The sequence below is a fragment of the Brassica napus genome, chromosome A5 (assembly GCF_020379485.1).
Source record: "Brassica napus cultivar Da-Ae chromosome A5, Da-Ae, whole genome shotgun sequence".
Classification (NCBI taxonomy): domain Eukaryota; kingdom Viridiplantae; phylum Streptophyta; class Magnoliopsida; order Brassicales; family Brassicaceae; genus Brassica; species Brassica napus.
In genome coordinates, this window is record NC_063438.1 from 1,232,175 (window position 1) to 1,259,420 (window position 27,246).

General features: G+C 38.1%; 5 protein-coding genes across 6 annotated transcripts; 3 read left to right on the forward strand and 2 right to left on the reverse strand.

Annotated features, from left to right (window-relative positions):
• Window positions 1-1,094: 1,094 nt before the first annotated feature.
• Window positions 1,095-4,871, reverse strand: LOC106450688 (stomatal closure-related actin-binding protein 2). 2 transcript variants are annotated; one of them, XM_013892402.3, is made up of 13 exons: window positions 4,613-4,871; window positions 3,913-4,220; window positions 3,703-3,831; window positions 3,525-3,617; window positions 3,288-3,434; window positions 3,132-3,200; window positions 2,693-2,776; window positions 2,428-2,611; window positions 2,198-2,314; window positions 2,045-2,103; window positions 1,817-1,948; window positions 1,579-1,728; window positions 1,095-1,478 (listed from the first exon to the last, which is right to left on the reverse strand). In XM_013892402.3, exons 1-13 carry the CDS (start codon window positions 4,674-4,676, stop codon window positions 1,452-1,454), a joined length of 1,563 nt encoding a protein of 520 aa, XP_013747856.2. In that variant the 5' UTR covers window positions 4,677-4,871; the 3' UTR covers window positions 1,095-1,451. The 2 variants fall into 2 exon arrangements, with proteins under 2 accessions (XP_013747856.2, XP_013747857.2); XM_013892403.3 differs by having other exon boundaries at window positions 4,516-4,637.
• A 2,109-nt stretch (window positions 4,872-6,980) lies between these two features.
• Window positions 6,981-12,613, forward strand: LOC125609578. The gene is made up of 2 exons (XM_048781094.1): window positions 6,981-8,808; window positions 8,998-12,613. The coding sequence occupies exons 1-2, from the start codon at window positions 6,981-6,983 to the stop codon at window positions 12,483-12,485; spliced, it is 5,316 nt and encodes a 1,771-aa protein (XP_048637051.1). The 3' UTR covers window positions 12,486-12,613.
• Window positions 12,614-13,950: 1,337 nt separating this feature from the next.
• On the forward strand, window positions 13,951-16,104 carry LOC106450687 (probable E3 ubiquitin-protein ligase RHC1A). The gene is made up of 2 exons (XM_013892400.3): window positions 13,951-14,105; window positions 14,865-16,104. The coding sequence occupies exon 2, from the start codon at window positions 14,962-14,964 to the stop codon at window positions 15,901-15,903; it is 942 nt and encodes a 313-aa protein (XP_013747854.2). The 5' UTR covers window positions 13,951-14,105; window positions 14,865-14,961; the 3' UTR covers window positions 15,904-16,104.
• A 48-nt stretch (window positions 16,105-16,152) lies between these two features.
• On the forward strand, window positions 16,153-21,440 carry LOC106450686 (4-alpha-glucanotransferase DPE2). Its single transcript, XM_013892399.3, has 22 exons — window positions 16,153-16,357; window positions 16,523-16,891; window positions 16,970-17,087; window positions 17,167-17,222; window positions 17,302-17,556; window positions 17,632-17,828; window positions 17,914-17,992; window positions 18,075-18,113; window positions 18,199-18,318; window positions 18,414-18,515; window positions 18,595-18,678; window positions 18,779-19,021; window positions 19,096-19,221; window positions 19,347-19,421; window positions 19,552-19,623; window positions 19,745-19,864; window positions 19,993-20,090; window positions 20,212-20,371; window positions 20,467-20,565; window positions 20,640-20,837; window positions 20,923-21,016; window positions 21,107-21,440. Exons 2-22 carry the CDS (start codon window positions 16,526-16,528, stop codon window positions 21,229-21,231), a joined length of 2,826 nt encoding a protein of 941 aa, XP_013747853.2. The 5' UTR covers window positions 16,153-16,357; window positions 16,523-16,525; the 3' UTR covers window positions 21,232-21,440.
• Window positions 21,441-21,740: 300 nt separating this feature from the next.
• Window positions 21,741-27,094, reverse strand: LOC106386334 (cytochrome P450 98A3-like). The gene is made up of 3 exons (XM_013826187.3): window positions 23,992-27,094; window positions 22,975-23,372; window positions 21,741-22,529 (listed from the first exon to the last, which is right to left on the reverse strand). The coding sequence occupies exons 1-3, from the start codon at window positions 24,470-24,472 to the stop codon at window positions 21,885-21,887; spliced, it is 1,524 nt and encodes a 507-aa protein (XP_013681641.3). The 5' UTR covers window positions 24,473-27,094; the 3' UTR covers window positions 21,741-21,884.
• Between the last annotated feature and the right edge of the window lie 152 nt (window positions 27,095-27,246).

Consider the following 27,246-nt stretch of genomic DNA (forward strand, 5'->3'; position numbering starts at 1 on the left):
TTAATATCTCATTATCAAAAATTAAAATGAAACATTAATGAAAAGTTTTAATCAAAAATCATATGCTAAGAACTTTTTAGATATTGTTAGAGCATCTCATACTTACTTTTAATTTTTATAAATAAAACAATTCTAGAAAATGGTTATATATTTTTAATGTATACTCTTAAAAAAGAAGATTGATATGTATTCCTCTAAATATAGAGTTTTCTTTCTATTGCTATGATATTTTAATCTAGCGGCCTCTCAGCTCACTGCTCTGCTCACTAAAAATTTCTTGGGCTCATTGCTCGCTCAAAATTTCTTGGGCTCACAATTTACAGATGCAACTTTGATCTTCTGAACGGGGGAGAGATGGGGCAGCTAGAGATGGAACACCGTTCGAGATAAATCAGATTCATACTCCGACCAATCTTCTAAGCCTCTGTACATAAACATGACTATGTAAATATAATTGGCGAGACTACATAAGATTTGATTAATTGCATGTTTACTCGAGTGAAAGACCTGCATTATTAATTGGGACTCTATGTACATATCAAGATTCATACCTAGGCACATATATTCATATTCAATGTGATTAACACCACGGAGAAAGTAATTAATAAAAACTGAATAATAAACAATTTTGTAATCACACCACTTTATATATTCATATTCAATACAAATTATCTACAAAGTCTCAGATATAAATGCAGCCATACGGATCCAGCTGTTGCTGCTTCGCATGGCTCATGAATGTGATCGAAATGGAGGATCAATGGAAATGGAGACACTTGGGAGAGGTAATTAAGCTGGTAGGTAAGTCGAATTCTCCTGGCATATATACCCACTGCCATAAAAAGATTAAATTACATCTTAAAAATTATTTAGTTATATAAATTAGTTATATTTATATATAATATCATACATGATGTATATCCAAAACCACACAATTTTCTTTTTTACATTGGATTAGTCTGCAACATCAGATGATCACGAGTTAATACATAACTTATACAATATTTTTTTGTTCATTTTTATTACACTGATTATGAATGAATGAAACTCTGTTCTGTGATGTTGTTCAAAAAAAAAAAAACTCTGTTCTGTGATTACATACAAAAAAACTTCACACTAGAAAAACTCTAAGTAGCAAAGCTGGACCAAAAAAACACTCAAACAAATAAACAAAAACAAACAACCCAATCAAATTAAATAAAAGAAAATGCCAAGCACCTCACACTAGTGATCATGCCAAAACACACAATGTGCTTCCTGCCTAAAACTATGCAGTAACACACGAACTATGCAGTAGAGAATCCCAAGCTAAACTTGCCACCTTAACCACATACAAACACTTGAACAAAAAAAAACACATACAGACACATAACAGTCCAAATCGCCAAGCTTAGAAAAAAACTTTCAGGAGACTTGATATAAAAAAAATTGTTACTCCCTTCATTATTAGCTCAATCGTCTGGCCCAACCAGAGTAACCTGCAGGATTCAAAAATGGTTGCTCACAACAGAACTTCTCTATAACAAGAGAGAATAGAATCAGAACTATCGGATATCTATTTTTTCAGGTTATACTCACACTGCAATCATATGCGTATTTCCGGGAGAGAACAATAGCTGCATTACGTTCTTGTTCTGACTCAAAAGTCAGCAAGAAACTTAGACCCTTTCTTGGTTGCCAGAACAATGCTTTTGCAGGAGCATTAGCATTGCCTCTCACTCCACATAACTGACACAAACGTTACCAAACCATTTAAACTGGTAAGAAAAAAAAAAACTTCAATAAAACCAAAAAAAAAGAGCTCTAGTTAGGGTACCTGCATGGAGTTTGAATATATTTCTCTAGCCTTTGTGATCCATCCTCGAGACAGCTTTACCCTCGCCTTTCCGACAGTAAAGACGTGAGATCGCGACACATGATCTTGCCCATTCATCTGTGATATAACCACCTGAGAAGAAGTGAAATACGTCAAGTCAAATTATAGCAAGAACTCAAGACTGTTTAATAATGTTTTTATGAAGTAAAAGGAACTTGTAACCATTACGGTGAATTCACTGTTAGATTTGCGCATGAGTGATTCAACACGTGATTGCAAGCCAGAAGCTGTAGAAATTATGATCAAGTTAGCCATTTTAATCTGTATGATGACTTTGCATAAGGTACTAGAAAATATAAAGTTAATTCTTGTAACACCAACCAGTATTAATTGGACCCTCTGTTGTAACAGTGAACTTCTGACCGTTACAAAGAATGTCTGCTTGTATTACCCTCCCCACATCATATGGTTCTGGAGCATATACTGATTGGTTGGCACCTGAGATAGAAAATATATACGAAAGTTGCTCAATATGTGAATGAATCTTCTATATTACATTGTACTATGTATAAAACCAAATAATGGAAGGAAAGTGAGAGACATGGCAATACCGGATATAGCTTCTCTACGACTAGACTCAGATGCTGCACGGTACCACTGGAATGAACATTTGGAAATATCTGAAGCATTACTATCTGAGGAGGCATGTATCTTTAGGCACGAGCCAAGAGTTTGTGCACCATCTAGAACATAAGGACATGATTTGGACCCTTCGGCTCTTTTGATTATTGCTATCTAAGAGATAGAGAAAATGGTTTTGTTGAGAAAGACCAGCTATAGCAATATGTTGAAAGATGCCAAGACACAAATGTATACCTCTCTTTGAAGCTTAATGGAATATGCAGACTTCTCTTGGATTTGACTCTTTAAATCATGTATCTCATGTTGCATGCCCATCACCTTAAATTATAAAGTATTCAGTTTATAACATTTTAAATGTAACTCATCAAAACCATGAAGTAAAGCTTTGGTCTACATTCCCTCTCTTTCAAAATAATAGAATTTTAAGGTTTTTGCACACAAATTAAAAAAATATTAATTTTTATTAAATTTAGCTTGCATAAAACAAAACTTATAACTAATTCTACCAAAAAAAGTTATACTTCATGCAAATGGTCACAAACACCAAATAACATTTAATTTTTGTATGGAAACTTGAAAACATCATTAAAACTAAAAAAGAATTCTTAAAACATCATTTAAAATGAAATAGGGGGAATAGATATTTATTTGAAGCACAGAAATGTAGTTGGACCTTGGTTGGTTGATGCATCCGTTTGATTCTTCTAGCCTCCTGAACTTCCTCAACTAATTTTTCAACATTCTGTTGAAATGAAACATCACTTTGATTCATATTTACCAGTTCAGATGTCAGAACAAAAAGGAAGATTGATCTCAAGTTGATGCATACCGGTTCCTGAGCTCGAGAAGCTTTAGAACAAAGCTCCTGTTCTTCAAATGCTCCTCCAAGTCTCATCACAAGAGTCCTTGCACTATCGATTTCAGCACAAGCAAACGACCGTTCTTGGTTTACCAGCTTCTTTGCATCTTCTGAAGCCTAAGAACACCATGAATCAGCTTTAAGATCACTGTCAAAAGAAGTAACCATGCTAGAAGAAGATAATAGAGTATACACATGAGGACTTACCTGCTTGAGGAAGCTTGCCAGTTTCTTCACTTCAGTCTTTTCTTGAATAAACACACCTTCATGTTGAGTTAACTTAACTGCTAGAGCCTCAACCTACAAGACAAAAACAACAAAACAAGTGTTCTAAAAAGTGGAACCAAGTGTTTCTAAAAACATTCACAAGTAAAGAAAAGCTAACCATAGAGATAGCTTTTTCAACTGCTTCCTTGTTACGCCCATCCATACGACCTCTCATGGATTCTAAAGCATCTCTAAGTTTCTTTAGCATAACATGTCCTTCCAATGAAGTCACCTCACTCAACTTTGCCTAAATATTCCAAACACATTAGGTACTCATCTAAAAGCAGACACATGGCAAAGAAAGGATAGAGAATTGTTATGGTGGAACCTCATCAACTAGTTTAGCAGCTGCAGCTAGATTCTTGTCGAATTTGCAAGCAAGGTCACGAACTGAAAGCCGCTTGTGCTGATCTGACAAATCTCCTGTTTCTTTGTCCACAACATCTTTAACAGATGGATGTTTTTCATTTTCTTTAGGCTCATCAACAATCTGATCATCAGGTCCTAGCTTGTATGATGGAAACTGGTTAGAAGCAAAGCTCACATCTGCTGAAATTGCTTCAACTACCACTACTGCTTCACACACTTTCTTTTCTTGCATTTCAGGACATACTTTAGTCATTGTCGGAATCTTATCTGCTTTCCAAAAAAAAAAAATTAAATTAAATTGTAACATGTCTTCACATAATAATCAACCAATAGAAAAGATGCATGAACTGACAAGGATAAAAAAATGATGATAAAACAATAATTTTGATAATAAAACTTGAAATATTTTGGAAATCTATAAACATATTAGATTACATATACATAAAGTTTCTAATTCATGCAGCCAAAAAATCACCAATTTAAGATGATACAAGAAGATTCATCAGGATGCAAGAATCGGATATGATCTTCACAACATTTACATATAAATCAACTAACTTACAGTTCTTTAAACCAGTTCAAGAACAGAGACTTTTCAAGAAGAAGAAGAAAATGCAAGAACATGATCAAGAAAACAGAGAGAAGAAGGAGACAAACACCTTTGGTCTTGTTGTAATTTTTGAGTCTCTCTTCCCAAAAACAGCTCGTTTGACTGATCATCATGTCTTTCTCTTTCTCTCTTTTTCTCTTACTTTCACGCCATCATCGTTAAAGAGTGCACAAAAGAAGAAAACGTTTCTTTTTATAACTCTCTCTCTCTGTTCTGAGACTCACGCGCCGTCGGGTCACTGTGTTTGCATCGCTGTTGTGGCTCCCACTCTCCTCCTCCTGGGAGAAAATGGACCTTCTCTGTTTAATGGAGCTAATTATGGCTCTTTAACGAGCCATTTATTATTATTTTCCTTCTGTTTATTATATTATTCAAAGCTCAAAGTAAAGAAATAAAAAAAAATGTGATCAAAAAGAATATATATTATTTGTCCGTGACATAATCCTCTCTAATTATCTCAATCTGACATAAAATAATACAGTATTGATTCTTAATCTCTTGTGGGGTTCCATTCCATGCCACTTTTCTTGTTGTTGAGAAAAATGTATCTTAATATTATTATTATTATTATATTGTATAGTTTAATAGCCACCAATTTAGATAGCCGTTATAACAAAAGCCACCCACTTAATTTTTATGATATATTTAAATGTTCAGTCTTTATGTTACTATTTTAAAAATATTGATACACATGAAATGATTTACAGATTTTTGATTATCTAGTTTTGGATTCCTGTTATCTTAAAATATGGTCATATTATTATATATATGAAATAATCTAAAGACTAATTAGTCAAGAAGAAATAAGCCACTTTGAAGTCATTGTTCTTTTTTTACATGAAAGAATTTATATATGTATACATATATATATATGTATATTATTTGAGTATGGTTGGTAAACATAGACAAAAGATGCAATGCTAGAATACTTGTTGCTTAGTGACCAAAGATGTGGAATTATTTTTTGGACTGAAAGAAGCACAATTATTGGTAAAGGAATTAGATTTAGATTTATAGAACATGCAATACTCTGTACTACCAATCCTACATTTCTTATCCATGGAATCTAACTTGGTAGGTTCAGAAAAAAGAGACTTTAAATTATTAATTTATGAAAAGGAACCTTTATGTTGATTAAATGGATAGTTGCAACTTACCAAACTCTCTTTCAAATCTTTATATAATAAACATCAATGTATTGTCCAAGCATGTGATAAAGATGAGGGGTCGAATAGTTGACTTGAACGGTTATATTTTGAAAGAATGAAATTTACTTAGAAATATTGAGTTGTTTACTTGTTTATGACACCGTAATTCAAATATGAAGTGCTAGCTTTTTCTTCATCTTTTGGTTCAACATTGATTAGCTAAATATAGCTGTAAAGTTAAAGTAGCGAACGGGACATATTCATGAAGTACAGTGGAACTGGAACGAACAAAAGCCAACCACATGCACGTTTCGGAATGTTTTCATTTAGACGGCTACAAAGATACCCACCAGTTGTGTAAGGCAAAATCAAGTTAAAAATATATATTCTTATGTAACTTCATCATCATGAGTTGTTAATCCTGGTAATAAACTTGGCCATTATCTTGCAATCTTACCTTGCCTCACAAGAAAATCGAAGCAACGAGGCACATGGAAGATGCGATATGGATAATAATACACTTGGTGGAATCTTTGTCTTGAAAAGCCAACGGTTTTAGTTAAAAAGGTCAAAATGCAACATGTTTGATATTTTCACCAACGAGAGAAACTATCAATCAATGAGGTGAACGTGAAGAGGACTTCTACATCTCCCTCTCCATATCCCCCTAAAGTCGTTGTCCGATACAGTTTTACATTAACCGTTGTCGCTTATAATCATTACCTGTTTTGTTCTATTCTATAATTTAAGTGAAATAATTATAACGTTTATGAATCAGTCCAATCCAGAAACAAACAGTACAACATGAGCTGTGTTTTTTTTTTCATTTCCAGTTAAGCCCTTTCACATTTCTAGTTAAGCCCTCTAATAAAATCCACATTAGGAAATGCTTCTATTTCATCCTCTCTCTCTTTTTTTTTCTTGTCTAAAAGCTATAAGCTAATTAGCGAAAGGACCATATGTTGATTATAAAAAAAATTAATCAGAAATTGCATATGAGTTCAGATGACTATACTTATACCCATGCATCAAGATAAGCTATAATTATATAGACTAGAAGTATCAAGGCCTTTCAATTTTGTCGACACATAAAGTTGAGAAACACATATTATACATCAAAAGAGCAAAAACGGCTACTTTCTCTCTCCACGTGTGCGACCTCTTCGACGATTATCCGCTCCGACAGTGCCGACGCTTCCGGCCTCTCACCGGCGTCTCATCCGACGTCGTCTGCTCTCCGATTTGTCTGCTCCGTCTCCGCCGAAGCAGATGAAGAAGAAGAAGCCTAAGAAATCTCCGGCGAAGTCTCCCCCAGCGAAATCGACTCCGATAAAGTCGCCTCAGAAGTCTCCTTCTCCGACGAAATCGAGTCCTTCGCTGTCGAATTCAAGCCCGGAAATGAAAGCCCCTACGGAATCCAAGGATGGTTCTGATGCCCAAATCGACTTCGCGGTCGACGCGGTTGCTCACCATTCGTCGGAAACATCAGATCTACCCTCTAGAGAGATAGAGATCGTCGCGCCGTCGACGGATCCTTCTCTTTTAAATGCCAAAACTACGATGGAGGTGGTGCCAGAGTCGAGCTCAGTAGCCCCTTTGATCCCCTCCGCCGTCGAAACAGAGGGCTCTGGAAAGACCCTAGTTAATCTGTCTGAGTTGAGCTTTACAGCCCCTCTGGCGATCCCAACAATGGACTCTGAAACATCTAATGCTACTAAAGACGAGGCCGCTGTTAGTGAAACTCTCCTACGTCAAGCGACTGGTTCTTCGAGCGACACGATAGCTATCGGTTTGTCAAAAATCACAGACAAAGCTGAACTGCGTGATGGTGGTGTTAAGGTGCAGCAACAGGAGACCTTACCCCGTTCCTCCGAGGTCAACGATCCCATGGGCTCTGGAGCTCCTGGGAAAAATACCAGTGGTTCGGCCCCTGTTGACAACTGGTGTGCTCGTGCGAAAGGAGTAGGTAAGCGTCTCTCGAAGAAGGGTGAAGGGTTCACGTTACCGTCCGGGGAGGCTTGTATTAAGATCCCGAACTCTGTAATTGAGAAGAACAGGAAATCGTGGGAACCATTTGTCCTGGGGCAGTTCTACTCTGACCCTCCATCGCAAGGCACTCTTCATAACATTGTTAATGGCATATGGAGCAAGTACTATAGGGACATCTCGGTCTCCAAGCTGGAGGGCTTTGCGTTCTTATTCCGCATTCCTAACGCAGCAACGAGACACAGAGTCATCACGCAGGGCCTCTGGCAAATTGAAGGCCAGACTATGTTCGTTAATAATTGGGAACCGGGAGTGATTCCAGCCAAACCCGAACTAACCTCGGCCCCCATTTGGCTAGAGCTTCGTAACGTTCCCTTCCAATTCTTCAATGAGGATGGGTTGGAGCGTATAGCGGGCCTGGTAGGTCATCCCAAGTTCCTGCACCCTACTACCGCTAATAAAACAAACTTGGAGGTGGCCAAGGTCTTCACGGTCATCGACCCACGGCAACCACTACCTGAAGCTGTTAATGTCCAGTTTGACTCCGGGGATATCAGTAGGGTTCTTGTCTCCAGTCCTTGGATGCCTCCGGTATGTGGTTTCTGTAAGGAAGTTGGTCACATCACCAAGAGATGCCCTACTGCTCCTAAAGCTTGCTCCTTCTGCAACTCCCTGTCTCATGCGTCGGCAAAATGCCCTCAGAAACCAAACCATGAATTTTCTAAGAAGAAGACTAGGAGAGGGAGATCAAAGGAGAAGCAGCAGTGGCAGGTTGTGAATACTCCTACGGACGCGCAAAACTCTATCATCACTTCCTCCTCTCATGAAAAGGGGGATAAGGTACAGCTTGTTCTGGCTCATGAATCGAAGCTTGGTACCCATTCTGACAAAGTGAGAGGGGAGACAAGCGGCTCCGTCATACACAGTCAATCTAAAAGTCCAAGGAAGGTTACAGGTACTTATCGGTCTTCACTCTCCGATGTCCAACCAGACTCATCAGATGTGGAGTCATCTGAATCTTCTGACTCAGAGCTTGAGGAGGGCGAATTCAGTAGGCTCGAACCTGACTTTGAGCTTGTGCGAAACAAGAAGAAGTTCTCAGGATTAAAAGGTAACAGGGGCAGGGGCCCCAAAATCAATTAAGTTATGTCGACTGACATTTTTTGTTGGAATGTTCGCGGTTTAAACAAATATAATCACCGCAGCGGATTACGTAAATGGTTTAGGAAAAACACTCCTCTTTTTGGCGGCATTCTTGAGACTCATGTTAACCCTCTCAAGAAGAATAAATTTGTCTCAGATATTTTTCCCGGTTGGCTGTCTGATGATAATTATGGTTTCTCTCATCTTGGTAAGATTTGGCTGGTTTGGCATCCTTCTTTGCGGGTTTCGGTTATATCTAAATCTCTTCAGATGATCACGGCTGAGGTCACTTGGCCATCTGCTCAAGCCAGCTCTTTCATTTCAGTTATCTACGCGGCTAACGACGCCGCTGACAGGGCTATACTATGGTCGGAGCTCAGTGCAATCGCCACTTCTCACAGTCTCGACTCCAAACCGTGGCTGGTAATTGGAGACTTTAATCAAATCAGGGACCCTGCTGAGCATTCTAAGGTGCCTACTCTGAATATGGATAAAAATATTAGAGACTTTAATCAATGTCTCCTGGATGCTAGCTTAGACGACCTGAATTTTCGTGGCACTACGTTCACTTGGTGGAACAAGCGCAAGCTGGCTCCTCTGGCTAAGAAGCTTGATCGAGCCTTGGTTAATGACGAATGGTATTATATGTTTCCGTCTTCTGTTGCCTACTTTGGAAGCCCAGATTTCTCTGATCACGCAGTCATCGCCATCACTCTAGAGCCTACAAGGTTAAGACTGAAGCAGCCTTTCAGGTTCTATAATTTCCTCATCAACAATGAAGACTTTCTCGCCACAGTGTGTACTAGCTGGTTCTCCTTCAACATCACGGGCTCGGCTATGTATAGAGTTTCGAGGAAGCTCAAGTTACTAAAGAATGTTATCAGAGAGCTTAGCAAGCAAAACTATTCGGGAATAGAGAAAAAGACGGCTCAGGCCCATGAAAAGATGCTGCAGGCGCAGACTGTCATGCTATCTTCACCTTCTGTTTCTAATGCATCCTCTGAGCTTCATGCTGAGAGGGACTGGGAAGAGTTATCAACCGCTGAAGCTGCTTTCTTTTTCCAGCGATCGCGCATTAATTGGATGTCTTTCGGGGATGGTAATTCAAGGCTCTTTCACAGGTACGCTGCTTCCAGGCAAGCTCTCAATCATATCCACTTTCTATTCTCCAGCTCTGGTGAAAGAGTTGAGTCTCAGGCTGGTATTCAAGAACTGTGCGTCAACTATTTTTCTGATCTTCTTGGAAGTCCGGTATCTCAGCCTATGTTTATTCAAAGTGACTTGGATCTCCTGTTTGACTTCAAGTGCTCTACTCAGCAGGCGGCTGGCTTTGAGAAACCTTTCACGGCTAATGATATCAAGAACGCTTTTTTCTCTCTGCCAAGAAACAAGACGGGTGGCCCCGATGGTTACTCAGCTGAATTCTTTATTGCCACCTGGCCTATTATTGGCCCGGAGGTGACTGATGCGGTCTTGGAATTCTTCAACTCGGGCTGCCTTTTGAAACAGTGGAACTCAGCAAATCTAGTCCTCATTCCCAAGAAGCCAAATGCGTCTCTCACTACGGATTTTAGACCAATCTCTTGCTTGAACACGGTTTATAAAGTGATATCTAAGCTCTTGGCCTCTAGATTGAAGGAGATCCTTCCCCTTATGGTGTCCAAGTCTCAGTTGGCGTTTCTTCCTGGACGACTTCTAGCGGAGAATGTCCTTCTAGCGACTGATCTTGTTAAAGGTTACAATACTCAGGCTCTCTCGCCTCGTGGAATGTTGAAGGTGGACCTGAGGAAAGCTTTCGACTGTGTTAGGTGGGACTTCATCCTGTCCTCTCTTCGTGCCTTGGCCATTCCGGAGTCATATATTTGTTTGATAGCAGAATGTTTGTCTACGGCATCCTTCTCTGTGTCTGTCAATGGAGCCTCTGGAGGGTTCTTTAAAAGCACTAAAGGGATAAGACAGGGTGATCCCCTCTCTCCCTATCTCTTTGTGCTTGCCATGGAGTGTCTGTCTAGGTTACTCTTATCACGCTATGAGGGGGGAAGCATCGGTTATCATCCCGGAACTGATCAACTAAAGATCTCTCACCTAATGTTCGCCGACGACGTCATGGTTTTCTTTGATGGAACAAGTAACAGCCTACATGGCATTGCGGAGTGCCTCGACGATTTTGCCTCTTGGTCGGGACTGCACATGAACAAAGCCAAGACCGAGCTCTTCACCTCAGGAGTAGACCAAAGCGAATCCAATGCCATTGTGGGCTATGGATTCTCTACGGGTAAATTCCCAATCAGGTACCTCGGGCTTCCTTTGATGAGTCGTAAGCTGAAAATCTCGGAGTACTCCCCCTTGATATCTAAGATAACCAAAAGCTTCAAGTCATGGTCGGCCAAGCTTCTCTCCTTCGCTGGTAGACTGCAACTTCTCAAGACAGTAATTTTTGGCACAATTAATTTCTGGATTTCTGCCTTTGTTCTTCCTAAAGGGTGTATTAGGGAGGTTGAATCGCTCTGTTCTCGATTTCTTTGGTCTGGAAATATTGATAGAAGAGGTATAGCAAAGGTAGCTTGGTCAACGGTTTGTCTCCCTAAAGACGAAGGGGGACTAGGCTTGAGAAGCTTCGCGGTCTGGAACCAAGTATTATGCTTGAAATTCATCTGGCTATTGCTTTCGAGGTCGCCCTCCCTGTGGGTTGACTGGCACTGGCACACTCACTTGGCTGAGGTCTCATTCTGGAAACTGGAGCCTTCAGCAAATGACTCTTGGGCTTGGAGAAAGCTTCTTGATCTTCGTCCTTTGGCCCTGCAGTTTTGCAAAATGACTGTAGGAAATGGTTTATCTACTAGCTTTTGGTATGATGTTTGGACTCCTTTAGGTCAGCTCTCCACGGTAATGGGATGGGCTGGGCCTCGTGCCTTGCGCATCAGAGAGGACGCTATGGTGGCTGATGCCATCTTAGGAACTACATGGTCATTACCACATCCAAGATCCCAGCAGGAAGTTGATTTACATGCTTTTTTAACTACTATAACTCTTCCTTTGTCCCCTGATGTTCATGATATATTGGATTGGATTGCTGGTGATTCTCCTATGCGTGATTTCAGGTCATCTAGCACGTGGGAGGTGCTGCGACCGCGACAGGAAAAGAAGGATTGGGTAGATGTGGTATGGTTCAAGGGAGCTATACCAAAGCAAGGATTCACCATGTGGGTGGCGAATTACGACAGGCTCCCAACAAGAGCTAGACTTGCAGGATGGGGAATGCTTATTTCTCCGAAATGTGGATTCTGTTCAAGGTGTGATGAAACCAGAGACCATCTCATGTTGGCATGCGAGTACAGTCATGAAGTCTGGAAGGAGGTGCTGCTAAGATGCCAGTCGCCTGCAACACTGCTCACCAACTGGTCTGAGCTTCTGTCATGGATCCGATCGTCGCCGTGCAAGAAGCTGACTCTCCTCCGGAAGCTGGCTTCACAGACCACAGTCTTCCATCTTTGGAAACAAAGAAATAACCTAATGCATAACCAGATTGCGATCTCTCCTGAATCTGTCTTTTATGCCATTGACAAGGACTTGAGGAACATTATATCAGCAAGAAGAAGAAGTAGTAAGCATTTTCATTCACTCATGTTGATGTGGCTGAGATAAGATTTCTTGTAGGTTGCAATCTCAATGATCCATCTTGTTTTTCTCTTTTTTGCCAAGATGGCTCAAACATAAGATCTTTCTTGTAAAATCTTCTTTTCATTATATGATATTTACATTTTAGCAAAAAAAAAAGTTGAGAAACAAGTCGTTTTCTTCAAGGGTAGAAAAAAACATTTGAAGATCCGAAATGTATATACAAGTATCTCTATAAACTAAGGGAATCCAAGAAGATAAAATCACGGACTTGGTTAGTTCGTTCACAGTCTTTGACATTTGTTCATGGTTAATAAGAAAATCATTCCACGTGATTGCTTTATAGTTGTAGTAGTTAAAAAAGAAGAAGCTATATTCTTTTTTTTTTTTTGAAAGAATTTTAAATTTATTTCAATCAAAAAAAACCTTGTTACAGATTTTTCACTGCCTCAATCTTATAACATAAAATACTATAAGTTTCTATACAATGCTCAAATCTCCATTAGCTTCTACTAAACCAAACCTCCATTGCCTTCTCATATTTTCCTCCTTTCTTCCTCCTCAAAGACGTGATCCTGTTCCTGACCAACTTATCCAATCGAGCAACTAGACAACGGGCAGGCAAAGAAGGTTCACTCACCCTTCTCACGTTTCGTTCATGCCATAATGCATATGCGACAGCTTGAAAACAATAGCGAAGAAGAAAAGTCACAATCCTACCATGGAATCCATTCACCACCACTTGAACCACACTAGACCAATCACAACTTCTTCTGTTACCTGCTAGGTTCTTGATAGTCTTCAACCAAACTTTTTGTGAATAAGCACACTCAAAGAACAAATGATCCCTCGTTTCAGGAGCCATTTTACACAACCAGCATGTAGATACAGCCTGAGGATTCCATCTTAAAATCCTGTCTCCTGTTGATAGTCTATTATGTATTGCAATCCATATGAGGAAAGAAAACTTTGGAGTAGCACCAGGAAACTTTGAAGAAGCTATATTCAACTTTGGCCATATTAGAGATGCGAAACTTTGGATTTCAACAATCATGAATAAAAGACTAAAATCATATGTGATCTTTTTTTTATAATGCTAATTTATTATAATTACATTTTCGAGAAATACTACATGTTTTATGAGAATCTACGACTAAATACATCATTTAAACCGTCATATGACAAAATTTATTTGAACTATGTTGAAGATTTCTTGTAAACTTATTTTTTATAGAATCATGGTCATAGTCAATGAAAGCAAAAAAAAAAAAAAAAAGCTTGTCCTTTAAGGTAGGTAATTAGTTTTGTCTATGAATGAAATGTATTCTCAATTTCTTGGCCCAGTAACATGGCATGTTTTCACATTTGTTAAAGTTCTCTCGGCCCAACTATAAAAAGCCCAAATAAGGGTTACTAACCAGAACTGATGATCACAGCTAATAAAAAGCCCAATTGACAATGCATCACTTATTTTAGTGGACAACAATAAACACGTGGCAATTTGGGAGCTGGTGTTAGTGTTGTTGTCTTGTGTAAGAAAACAAGGGAAGAGAGATGATTCTAGAGTGGTTCCTCTACGTCTTGTCCCCCAAATCCTCTCCCTAGGGTCTCTCCTCCTCCTCCAGATCTATCATTCTACATGAATAGGTATTCTATCTTCTGATTGCGTTCTTCGATTTTGTGTTGCTCAGATCACTGAATTGAATTTCCCCAATTACCGTCAAAGGTGAAAACTTTCTGTTCAGTCTTTGTGTATTATTATTTAGCAGGTAGATTTTGTATTGCCTGAACCTTCTTGATTGAGTGATATGTTCTGTGTTTACCATCATAATTGATCATCTTTTAATTAATTGAGTAATATGCTATGTAGTGCCTAACCATTCTTGATTGAGTTATTTATATACCATTCTAAATTCTAACTTTTTGGGATAGATTTTAATGAGAGAGTATGAAAGATTCTTGATTGAGTGATGTACTATCATAAATTGTGTGTGTTTTGGGCTAGATTTTATGAGAGAGTATGAAAGATTCAAACCTGGGTATAATATAGTTTTGAAGCCAACACTACGGTTTCGTTTCTTGATTTTTGGTCTTCTTGATCAGGTGGAACTTATGTTTTTCTACAGTTTCTTCTCTGTTTAGTGAGAGTAAGACCTATAATTGAATCTTGTAATGTGCAACACTTTAAGGTATATTGCAATTGTCGCTAGAGTCTTTGGATTGTCTTCTTGATAAGGTGGAACATATGTTTTTGATGTTTATTCTCTGTTTAGTGAAGTATGGACTATGGACTTGTAATTGAGTCTTGTAATGTTCAGTATGTTGAGGTTAATGCAAAGCCGGACCAGGATTGTATACTTGGCAAAATGTGGATATGTGATTACTAACTTGTACTCACTTCCGCAGGCTGATTATCAAATGAGCTAAAGCTTCTTCTTAGGGATTCGATTCAACCAGTGGATTTCGTTGTTTTTTTTAATCTTATTTTGAGAAAGCTGAGGATATGTCAAGCGGTAGAAACACCCACTGGTGTCACAGATGCCAACGTGCTATCCGTCTTCACGCCCCAGACCCTGTATGTTCTTATTGTGGAGGAGGATTCGTTGAGGAGCTCGACACGCCTCAAGCCATAGCCAACCCATTTGATATCTTTAGATCTCACAGGGATGTTGCAGAACGCGATCCCGCTTTTGATCTCATGGATGCTTTCTCCGCCTTTATGAGAAACCGCTTAGCCGACCGAGAACTCAGAGGAAGATCCATCCCTTCCCGTCCTGAAAGCTTCCCCGGCTTAGCTCCTTTGTTGATCTTTGGTGGTCAGGTTCCTTATAGAGACAATGCAGTCGAAGCTCTCTTCAGTAACGGCTCGCCTGGCGTTAGCATCACGCGCGGTAACACCGGGGACTACTTCTTCGGCCCTGGTCTTGAAGAATTGTTTGAGCAGCTTTCCACCGGCGTCTCTACTCGCCGCGGCCCGCCTCCTGCTCCTAGATCTTCGATAGATGCGTTGCCAACCGTCAAGATAGCGCAGAGACATCTCAGGTCGTCGGACTCGAACTGTCCTGTGTGCAAAGAGGAGTTCGAGTTGGGAGCAGAGGCGAAACAGATGCCGTGTAACCATGTATATCATTCTGACTGTATCGTCCCGTGGCTGGTTCAGCACAACTCGTGCCCGGTCTGTCGACAAGAGTTACCATCAGCTAGAGGCTCTTCAACCAATGAAAACAGAACTACCACCAGAAACAACAGAAGTAGTAGTAACAGCAATGAAAGGAGGAACCCTTTCTCTTCCTTGTGGCCGTTCCGTTCGTCTGGTTCAAGCTCAAACAACAACACTCAAAACCGTGGAGGTGCAAGAAACTCTGAGACAACTGATGAGAACCATAACTATCATCATCAGCAACAGTCACATATGGGTTACAGTGGCTGGCCTTTTGATTACTAAAGGTGAGCTAAAGTTAAAAAACTTTGGTCTCACTATGTTTGTGAGTGTGCGTCTTTGTCCTTGTGCTTTCCACTCTTACTCTCTTATCAACATAAATAATGGAGAAGTGTTACTGTAGATCTTTTGCATCTGTGTAAAACATGCTTTATGTTTCCAGTGTTAATTGGGTTTGATAATTCAATAAAACAAATAAAATGAAAATGTCTGGACAAGAATGAGGCTCTCGTGCAGAGCTATCTCTTGAGCGTGACATTTAAAAAAAAAAAATGAACGGTCCAAACTGCAAAGCTATTGTCCGAAACTAAAAATATCTTCCTTGAAAAAGCCATTCTTTCTTGATTTGTAATGATCAGTACACGTCACTGAGAGAGCATATATAGTAAACAGTATCTCCTCTTCACTCACCAACAACACTCACCACTCGTCTCTAGATTCACGGTCTGAACAACCAAAGGTGATCTGATCACTTTCTTCCCGTGATTTTCGATTTACTCCACTGGCTTTGCGTGTTAAATGATCTCTTGACTTTTCACTTTTGATTATATGGTTCTTGGATCTTGTGCTTATAGGTTAATTCATCAAAGTTTTGATTTTTATTAGTTTTTTTTCTTCTGTTTAGGGAATGATGAATCTAGGAACGCTTTCTTTGACCACCACCGTCAAGTCGAGTAAGCCAATGGTTAGCCTTAGCTTCTGGATACCGTACTTCACTCACTGGGGGCAGAGCCTTCTGGTCTGTGGCTCGGCTCCTGGACTTGGCTCCGGGAATGTTAAAAAAGGTTTGCTTCTTAAGCCCTCTCAGCAAGAGGACCAGCTCGTCTGGAGCGGTTCTGTTTCTGTCCCACCTGGGTTTACCTGTGACTACTGCTACTATGTTGTGGATGACTTAAAGAATGTGCTGAGGTCTGAGTTTGGGATGAAGAGGAAACTTGTTGTGCCTGAGGCATTGACTGGTGGAGAGTCTGTACAGCTTCGTGATCTCTGGCAGGTTTGGGCTTATAACAATGTCTAGCAGCAACGATTGTTTTCTTTGTAATTTTCTATTGAAATCTTTTATCATTTTCAGAGTGGTGATCAAGCTCTACCGTTTAGAAGCGCTTTTAAAGATGTTATCTTTCGCAACACTGGTGATGTGGAAGTAGGGAAACCTCTAGGGGTGTTTGAGAATAAGTCTGATCAAGATGGTAATCTTTGTTTATGTGAATAGATTCTCTTGGCTAATTTTTGTGGACCTTATGACTTTTTTTTTTATATTGTAAACAGATTCAGTTGTTGTCCAATTCAAAATCTGCTGTCCAGATGTTGGAGAGGGAACATCGGTATGTCTTTCTCTATGCTCTTTGGGTCTGATGTTATGTATGTTGCTAACTCTTTTTATTCTTGATTATGAATTGTCAGGTGTATGTTCTAGGCACCTCAGGGAAGTTGGGGAAATGGAAAGTTGAAAGTGGACTTAAACTCAACTATGTTGGTGACTCCATGTGGGAAGGAGATTGCTTGATCCCTAAAGCAGAGTTTCCTATCAAATATAGATACTGTAAAGTTCCGAAGGACGGTAGCATAGGTCTTGAATCTGGTGGCAATCGAGAGCTTACTCTTCACTCATTCAGTAACAAACAGGAGTACATTGTCATGTCGGACGGTTTGTTTCGAGTAAGTAAATGATTATGAACTAGCTTCTGGTTAAGTGAGAGGATCAATGTTGTCTTAATTAACTTTTACTTGTAGGAAATGCCATGGAGGGGTGCCGGTGTTGCAGTTCCAATGTTCTCCGTTAGATCAGAAGATGACGTTGGTGTGGGAGAGTTTCTCGATTTGAAGCTGCTTGTTGACTGGTCTGTAGATTCAGGGTTGCATCTAGTACAGCTTTTACCAGTAAATGACACATCCGTGCATAAGATGTGGTGGGACTCGTACCCTTACAGGTATGCTAGTATCACTTTGGTGAATATTCAATTCTCTACTTAGTTATACATATGTCTCATTGAACCGTCTGATTCACCTTTGCAGTTCCCTATCTGTGTTTGCATTGCATCCATTATATCTTAGAGTACAGGCTCTCTCTGAAAGTTTGCCAGCAGACATAAAGGTAAATTTTGTATACTTATAGTATCCTGAAAGAACTAGTCTCCTGAGAAATAAATTAGCTGACGTTTTACGTTTCCTTTCAGGAAGAAATTGAGAAGGCAAAGAAGCAACTGGACAAGAATGTAATGCTTTAATTGTTCTTGTTTGTGTCTAACATGTTGTGTCATACGTTAAGTACTTAATGATTTAAAGATTCGTTATGCGTAGGATGTTGATTATGAGGCTACTATGGAAACTAAGCTTTCAATTGCTAAGAAGATCTTTGACCTAGAGAAAGACCAGACGTTGAGCTCAAGCTCTTTCCAGAAATACTTCTCTGAGAACGAGGTTTGCTTTTAAAATCTGTTACCTGTAAAGAATCTTCTGCCTCCAGAGGCTCACTTCAGCTTTCATTTGACTGAGTTTTTTTTTTTCCTGGAAAGGGCTGGTTGAAACCATATGCGGCTTTCTGCTTTCTCCGTGACTTCTTCGAGACTTCAGATCATAGCCAGTGGGGTACCTTCTCTGACTACACAGAAGATAAGGTATTATATGCTTTTTATATTGTTTAAGCTTATGATAGTTTCAGTAACTTCTCACATCTTCAAATAAAACATGCCGCAGCTTGAGAAATTAACATCCAAGGACAGCTTGCACTACAACACTATATGCTTCCACTACTACATCCAGTACCACTTACATGTACAGGTGAGTATCTTACTGATTCATAGTTATGTTCCATTCTTGTGGTCAAGTTGGTTATTAGCTGTTTTCATTTAAAAGTATATGCTTGTTCCGTTTTCAAAAGTTGTCAGAAGCATCTGAATATGCAAGGAAGAGAGGAGTCGTGCTGAAAGGAGATCTACCTATTGGCGTTGACAGAAACAGTGTCGACACATGGGTTAACAAGAATCTGTTTCGCATGAATACGTCAACAGGGGCACCTCCAGACTATTTTGACAAAAATGGTCAGAACTGGGGTTTTCCTACTTACAACTGGGAGAAAATGTCAAAAGACAACTATGGTTGGTGGCGCGCACGCTTAACACAGGTTTGGCATTACTGTCCTTAACAGCGACAGTTGCAAGATCTGTGGTCTGACCACATTGTGTACTTGCTTTGCAGATGGGAAACTATTTCACTGCCTATAGGATTGATCATATTTTAGGATTCTTCCGTATCTGGGAGCTTCCAGCTCATTCTATGACTGGTTTAGTGGGGAAGTTCCGTCCATCTATTCCCTTAAGTCAGGTACACAAGCTACGTGCTTATAGTTCAAATGAACTTGGCTTTGAGGGTTACTTTTCAAAAGCTTATAGCTACAGCTGAACTACATTTAAAACCAAGGAGAAATGACCATAGTGCTTTTCATGCAGGAAGAGTTAGAAAAAGAGGGAATATGGGATTTTGATCGGTTAAGCAAGCCTTATGTCCAGAAGAAGTTTCTTGAGGTTAGTTGTAATGATCTGCTTTCATTACAGCTTAGTAAGTTTGAATTTGTGAGATTTCAAGGCACAACCATTACCTCATAAATTTTTCAATGTTTTTTTGTTGATGTATGTCATTGTTCTGTTCCTTCAGGAGAAATTTGGAGATTTCTGGCCATTTATTGCGTCTAATTTTCTTAATGAAACTCAGAAGGACATGTACGAGGTCAGTACAATCCCCATCTAGAGATAGCTTTCCTTTTCTGTCAAAAAGTTTATGGTTTTTTTTTCCTCGGTTGATTGATATCTTAACCTTTCTTAATATGTTTCCTTTAATCATGATATAGTTCAAGGAGGACTGCAACACAGAGAAGAAGATTGCAGCAAAACTGAAGTCATTAGCTGCAAAGTCTCTGTTGCTAGAAAACGAAGACAAAGTTCGTCGTGATGTCTTTGACATTTTAAGGGTAAACTAGTCCACAACTGCTTCTATCTTTCTTCTCCTTGTTAATCACAAAATGATATTGCCCACTTTTATGTCTCTCTCGAGTTCTCTGTTCTCAGTTGTTTATTTCTGTTGAATTTGTGTTCATAGAATGTTGTTCTGATCAAAGATCCAGAGGATGCAAGAAAATTCTATCCTCGCTTCAACATTGAAGATACTTCAAGTTTCCAGGATTTGGATGATCACAGGTACTTTCAATACCTTTTCCTCATCACATAGATCCTTGTCTGCTCTTATTATGATCTTGCTGTGTTTTTCTTAATTTTTCATCAACATGGGAAATTCTGATTAAGGTCTCTTCTGATACAGCAAAAATGTTCTGAAGAGACTATACTATGACTACTATTTCCATCGCCAAGAGGATCTATGGAGAAAAAATGCTTTGAAAACCTTGCCTGCTCTATTAAATTCTTCTAATATGCTAGCGTGTGGGGAGGATCTCGGTCTCGTTCCAGCTTGTGTACATCCTGTATGTTACTCAGTTCTCTTCACTCTTGATTCATCAAGCTTATCTTTTTTACTTATGTTATGTGTTAGAGGATGCTAAAATCTATAGTTACTCAGGTTATGAAAGAACTGGCTTTGGTTGGCCTGCGCATCCAGCGCATGCCTAGTGAGTCCGATGTGGAGTTTGGGGTTCCATCTAACTATGACTACATGACTGTTAGATCTCTATCCTCATAATTCTATCTTTCACTCTTTGAACAGTTAAGTGAGTCACCGTCTCCTTGTATCAGGTGTGTGCTCCTTCATGCCACGACTGCTCTACACTGAGAGCTTGGTGGGAAGAGGACGAAGAGAGAAGACAACGTTACTTCAAGGAAGTGATTGGCCTAGATGCAATCCCTCCAAGTCAGTGTGTTCCAGAGATAACCCATTTTATCTTGAGGCAACATGTTGAGGCTCCATCTATGTGGGCTATTTTCCCACTTCAGGTATACATTCAGAACCACAATGCATCCGATATCTCAGATTTAGAACCTTTTATCAGTTGCTTGTTTTTGTCTCGGGAACAATTAGGATATGTTGGCTCTGAAGGAAGAGTACACTGCACGTCCTGCAAAGGAAGAGACGATCAATGACCCCACAAACCCCAAACATTACTGGAGATACCGTAAGTACTATCACAAAAGAAAATGCTCAGAAGGTTTCCAGCTTTTAACTTTATTGAGATGTCAACTTTTTTTTTTAATTGTGAACACAGGCGTACACGTGACGTTGGACTCGCTTATGAAGGACGTAGACTTGAAATCAACCATTAAGAACCTCGTTTCTAGCAGCGGAAGATCCGTTCCTGCTTCTGGTGAAGACGTTAACAACAAGAAATGAGTTATACTGGTTCAACAAAGCCAAACCCATGAAAAATAAGTTATCTGATATCTAGCTACCAAATCTTTGTTACAAAAATGTTGCTTATTCGTTATTATCACTCAAATGTAGTACTAAGCTCTCATCTTCTTTGTCCATGAAGACCATAAGGTATAAAAAAACTCTGTATTTGTTGTCAACCATCCAAAATAAAGTCGTGTTAAATGCCATAAAGTCTTGTGTTAAAGGTACCATATTAAATCATTTTGATTTTTGAGTAAAAAAAAAGTCACATGATGCTTGTTGAGTTGAACACTGGATGTTGGTATACCTCTGTGAACATTGAATAATGCAAGGAAGTATATGTTTTCCTAGTTACACAAGTGGGGCATGAGGCAAGATGTAAATAAGTCTGAGATAGCTTGGTGTGTGTAATGTATTGTAAGTTTGTAACAGTCCATAAGTTATGTAATCAAGAAACTTTATGTTTCCCTGGAAATTTATTTATTTATATTGGCTTTCTGTTGGTTTGAAGATCGTTAAACTCAATGACAAAGAAGATGGTTTATTTGCTTATGTCCATAATAAAGCGCAAAAGAAACATGCATACGGAAAAAACAGCAAGACCATCATCATCCGTAGCACCACAAGAAGGTAGATGAGGAGAGACATATTCACATATCAAAAGGCACACGTTTATACAGATCCGAAGCCAACCGAGGCGTGGCAACGGCTTGAACAGGAGTACGCTTGAAAGTAACTATTCCAGGGTTTCCAGACATGTCAATCTCATCTGTATTAGTCCCTTGAGGCAGTGTCCAAACAAAGTGGTGAAGCAAATGACTCAACATCGAAGTCACCAAGCTGATACCAAGTTGTGCACCAGGACAAACTCGTCTCCCTGCTCCAAACGGAAGCAGCCTAAAATCATGACCCTTCATGTCAACATCTTCCTCCAAGAACCTCTCTGGTCTAAACTCTAATGGGTTTCTCCATGCGGCCGGGTCTCTACCCACCGCCCAAACGTTCACATGAACGTTTGAACCTTTTGGAATGTTGTAGCCTCCTATCTTGACGTCTTCTCTGGCTCGGTGAGGAACCATTAGAGGCGTTGGTGGGTGCAGCCTGAATGATTCTTTAACCACGCATTTCAGGTAGGGTAAGCTAGCGAAGTCTGGTTCGGTTAAGATCCGGTCAAGGCCAATGACTCTATCGATTTCTTCTTGCACCTTTTGTTGCACTCTTGGATTCTTGATCATTTCTGCCATCGCCCATTCTGTTGATATCGCTGCCGTGTCCATCCCTGCCGTGATCATATCCTGCATAGACACACCATTTACCCTAACTTGAGAAACACGCAATTTATACGTAATAAAGTGTCTAAATAGTTACTCCTTCCGTTTCTATATATATAAGTAGTTTTAATTAAAAGCATCGGTTTTAAGATATTCGTTAGTTTTTAAAAAATATCATTTAATGTTTAAATTCAACAAACCAATAAAAAATATGTATTATTTTATTGGTTATATATACAATATTCAATAAGTACAAAAAGTATATTGAAATGTGAAAACATGCTTATATTTTAAAAAAAAAATTTCCCTAACAAATATCTATATCCCCATATTATTTTTAGTTTAATCTTAGTAAAAAGCACTTTCAATATTTTAGGGATTATGCGATCTATGTATATCAATTCCTTAAAGTTAAAACCATCCGGATGTGTCTAGAGCCATTCATGTCCATATAAGCACTAAAACATACCCATAAAAGACCAATGATGGTGTCCTCGCTAAGATCATACTGATCCTTCAACGTAAGCAACGCATCAACAAAATGCTGCTTAGGTCCACTAAACTTTTGACGGGCCAAAGTGTGCTCTTCCATGATAGCTCGAGTCAGGAGGTCGCGGCGAGCACCATGCTCAGCAAACGCCTTCTCATCAGCCGGACACATCCACCGGAGCCAGGGGATGTGTTCAGCTATCGACAGTGAAGCACCTAGCTTCAGACCGTTGGACACTATGGCGTGGAACTCAAGCCCTTGCTCGTCTATCACACCGTCCGCGTCCACGAAGCGCTTTCCGAACACTAGCCGCGTTATGTTGTTGAACGCAACCGCTCCTAAGTACTTCCTCAGTTGTATTCCTTTGGTTATGTTTTCTGAGGATATGTAATAAATTCAGTATGGAGAAAGAGCTATATTGATTACTGAATTACAAATTTATAACTAAATAACAATATCATAACTAAGATAATTTACAAGCATATCATAAAAATATATTTGAGGTTGATAACAAGTAACAACAAAGACAACATAACAACATATTATATTTGATCCTTAATTCCCTAAGTAGCACGTGGATAATATTATTAACTATCTCGAAATATTTAACTTAATATATTTTAAAATTGGGTTATCATAATTAAATATCACTTACTGTTTTTCTCTATGTTTAAAATATATTTTTTTGGTAAAATGTTAAATTTTTAAAAATATTTTAAATTATATAAAATAGAATTTTCAGCAATTCTATTGGGAAACTTCTATCTTGAATATAATGTAAATAATAATAAATTACTAAAATTTATATTTTAAAATAAGTGATAATTCATTTATAAATATCGGTAAATAATTAATTAAGATATTTATAAATTGTCAAAAAAAGATATTTATAAATTAGGTTTTCAAGTATATATAATACTTTTTAATAAAATATTTTTAGTTTTTTAAAAAATTATAATATTAATCAAATAAGGTGATCTGAAAACGATGACGTACCAGGAAGTTTACAGTCTCTGAAGACGGACTCGACCATGGCAGTGACCTCATCTTCACGGATAGGTCTAAGTGACTCGAGTCGTTTAGGTGTGAAGAGCTCAAGCATGCAAACTTTTCTCACCTTCACGTAATGTGGCCCATAATCCGCCCATATTAGATCCTGACCGTTGCGACTGAATGCTTCCGTTGATCTGTTCCGGTGCCTGTCGGCGAGTTTCTGATCGTGATCTTTGAGCACTTCCTTTGCTAGCTCGGCACTAGATACGACAACATTTAAAATCGAACCTATCCAAACCGATATGATTGGTCCATAGGTTTGTGCCCACTCATAGTAGCATATGAACCGGACAGGTTTTATGTCGCAGATGTTACCAATTATTGGTTTAGGGAGTGGGCCCGGTGGGAGCTTGAACCTTAGCCGTTGGATCAGTTTGTAAGACACGACTGCGGCAATGGCCGCCGTTATAAGAAACCATGACATGAGTTTTTTTTTCAGTGATTAAATCGAGTATTACTATAAAAATGGAAAAATGTGTAAATCAAATTCACTTTCTAGACAGATCTGGTCGAGACTTTGATTTATATTAGGGAGGGAGTTGGTAATCCGATTTATTTTGTTTGTTAAAAAATACTGATTCCGTGTCATGTTTTAGAAGAAAAAAATGGTTTCACAAATATAATTTTTGTATTTTATAAAATCATTTTATCTAAAAATAATACAAACTTTGAAAAATTAATTGAGTTTATTAAACTATTATTTGTTGAAGTTTGATTAAAATCTCATAAATGATGCGTTTATGATATAAATTCAATATATTTTTAATATGTGTGAAAGTTATCATTATGGAAAAAAGAATACTACATTACTAACTTTTTACTGTTGTTAGTAACTATCATATTTCAAATGTAAAACAAGAAAATATAGAATTAAACCGCGAAATTCATGGCACAAACAAAATGTGGGTAATGTCGATTATTGATTTAGGGGAAGGTTGGTAGAGAAAGATAAAAGTTGTCTTGATTATCAATATTTAGATTTAAGGTTTTAACCGTTTTTACTATTGTGGAAATTTATAGGAGAAAACCAAATTTCATTATTTACTTTGATATTTCACTTGTTATCTAATCAATTGAGGTGAAATCCATTTGCTTTAGCAGCTGAGCTGCAATATTTGTTACTGCAGCTTTTCATACACATATTACAGTTAGTGAAGACTTTTTTCCATAATTTTACACTATTATGATATTAGTGAAAATAGTATTATCTTAAAAATCCATTTGCTTTAGCAGCTGAGCTGCAATTTTTGTTACTGCAGCTTTTCATACATATTACATATTACAGTTAGTGAAGATTTTATTTTTCCATAATTTTACACTATTATGATATTAGTGAAAATAGTATTATCTTACAGAATTTGTTGACGTTTGAATTAAATAGTTTATGAGAAATTGTTCGTTTCGTTTATTGTTAGCAAAATGTTTTCACTTGAATGTTAAGCATTATTGCATTATCAGTGTTCAAACACATGCATGCATGTTAGCTAGGTTTTAATAAGGAAACGCACGTGTAACTGTGCAAAGGAGAAAATTATATTGCTTCAAAGCCCCGAGTGAAATCAAGTACTGAAGCAAATATGCTTGGGCCTTTGATTATAAAAAATATTAAAGGTCTAATTATTTACCAAATCTCTAATGGATCAATTGGTTACAAGATTAATTGCCAGACGTGGGACTGTGAAAAGTTTGAATTATCTGCAAATCTACTGAGAATATTTAAAGGACCCATATACTAGTCTGGCCATGTGATTCCAGGGCTAGTTCTTAATTCTTTTGTTTCATAACGAAAGAAAAATAGGCCTGACCAGTCGAATAGGTGGGTGAGTGGGTTTGGTGAGACGTTAAAACTATTAATTTTTGTTGATGTTTCCGTAGAGTCTTGTGATTTTTATATACCTTAAAGTGAGTTCAATTATTCATATCTGATTCGGTAGTGTTATCAGATATATATTATATAAATCTGATTCTAACTGTGACACAACAACAACAGTACCTTAAAAAGCAATCTATAACTTTTTTATATAATTCAATCATAAATTTTGATTTTCTAATTGCATTTTAACCTTTTTAAAGCACATACATAATCGGTTTGTCACTTTATGGATTGATTTAGTCAGATTAAGTTATATTAGTTGACACCATTGATGTTGAATGTAATAGTCTGCATTTGCGGTGCAAATATCTTGGCTAAACAACTCTTATTAACATTTTAGCCAAAAACAAAAAAAACTCTTATTAACTGAAATGTCTGCTTTAGTGATACACATTTGGAGAATGTTGATTTTTGTAATAGAAATCACTAATCCCACGATCATAAGTTGGTGCCAGATCAAAAGAGATTATGGATTGAATTTTCATAGAAGGTTTAACTTTCTTCGGTAGTTAATGGGCTCCGGGACGAGAAACATCAATAGCAGTTGGTATGATTCTCAGTATTTTTGTTCAGAGTTCTACTGTTATGTTGACTTGGAGTTTATATGATCTACATGGAAACTTGACAAAAACAAAAGTTGGAAACTTTACCATACATTGACTTTGTTTATTGCAGCAAAATTTAAAATACAACTAGAATAATCAAATTCATAATGGTATCAAGAACAAACTTCTCAAAGGGAACCAATTTCCTTCATTATCTTGTAATTAAGTCTTCCTTTTACAGGCTTTTTATGACTTGATGTAAAATTATTAGCTAGGAAATCCTTTTTGTCGTTCATGATCTACCTGAATTTATTCAACAATTAAAAAAAACTAATCAAAATTTTAAAATACAAAACTAATATGAAATTTGGTCTAATCTAATAAAATTATGTATTAATAGCCTTGATTAAAAGTAAACAAGAGAAATCATGATAAAAATAATACTTTTACATATATTTAGATTATTGTGAAAATAGCTTTAAATGAATGATGCGAGGAAGGCAATAGTTTTTTATTTTGATAGGAAGTAACTAAACGTTTTGATTCTTCGTATCTAAAATCATATATCGATTAGGTTTATATGTTTGGTTGAATAGGTTTAAATTGGTTCTTATATTTAGAGAAAGGTTTAGATTTATACAACAACCCTTCTTCTTCTTTTTCTGAAACAAGCTTGTAAACCAACACTTACTATGAAACATAGGAAAAATAAGAAATACAATTTGATATCTACCTTCACTAACCCACAATATAATGATATGTAGTAGAGCGTGTGAATAC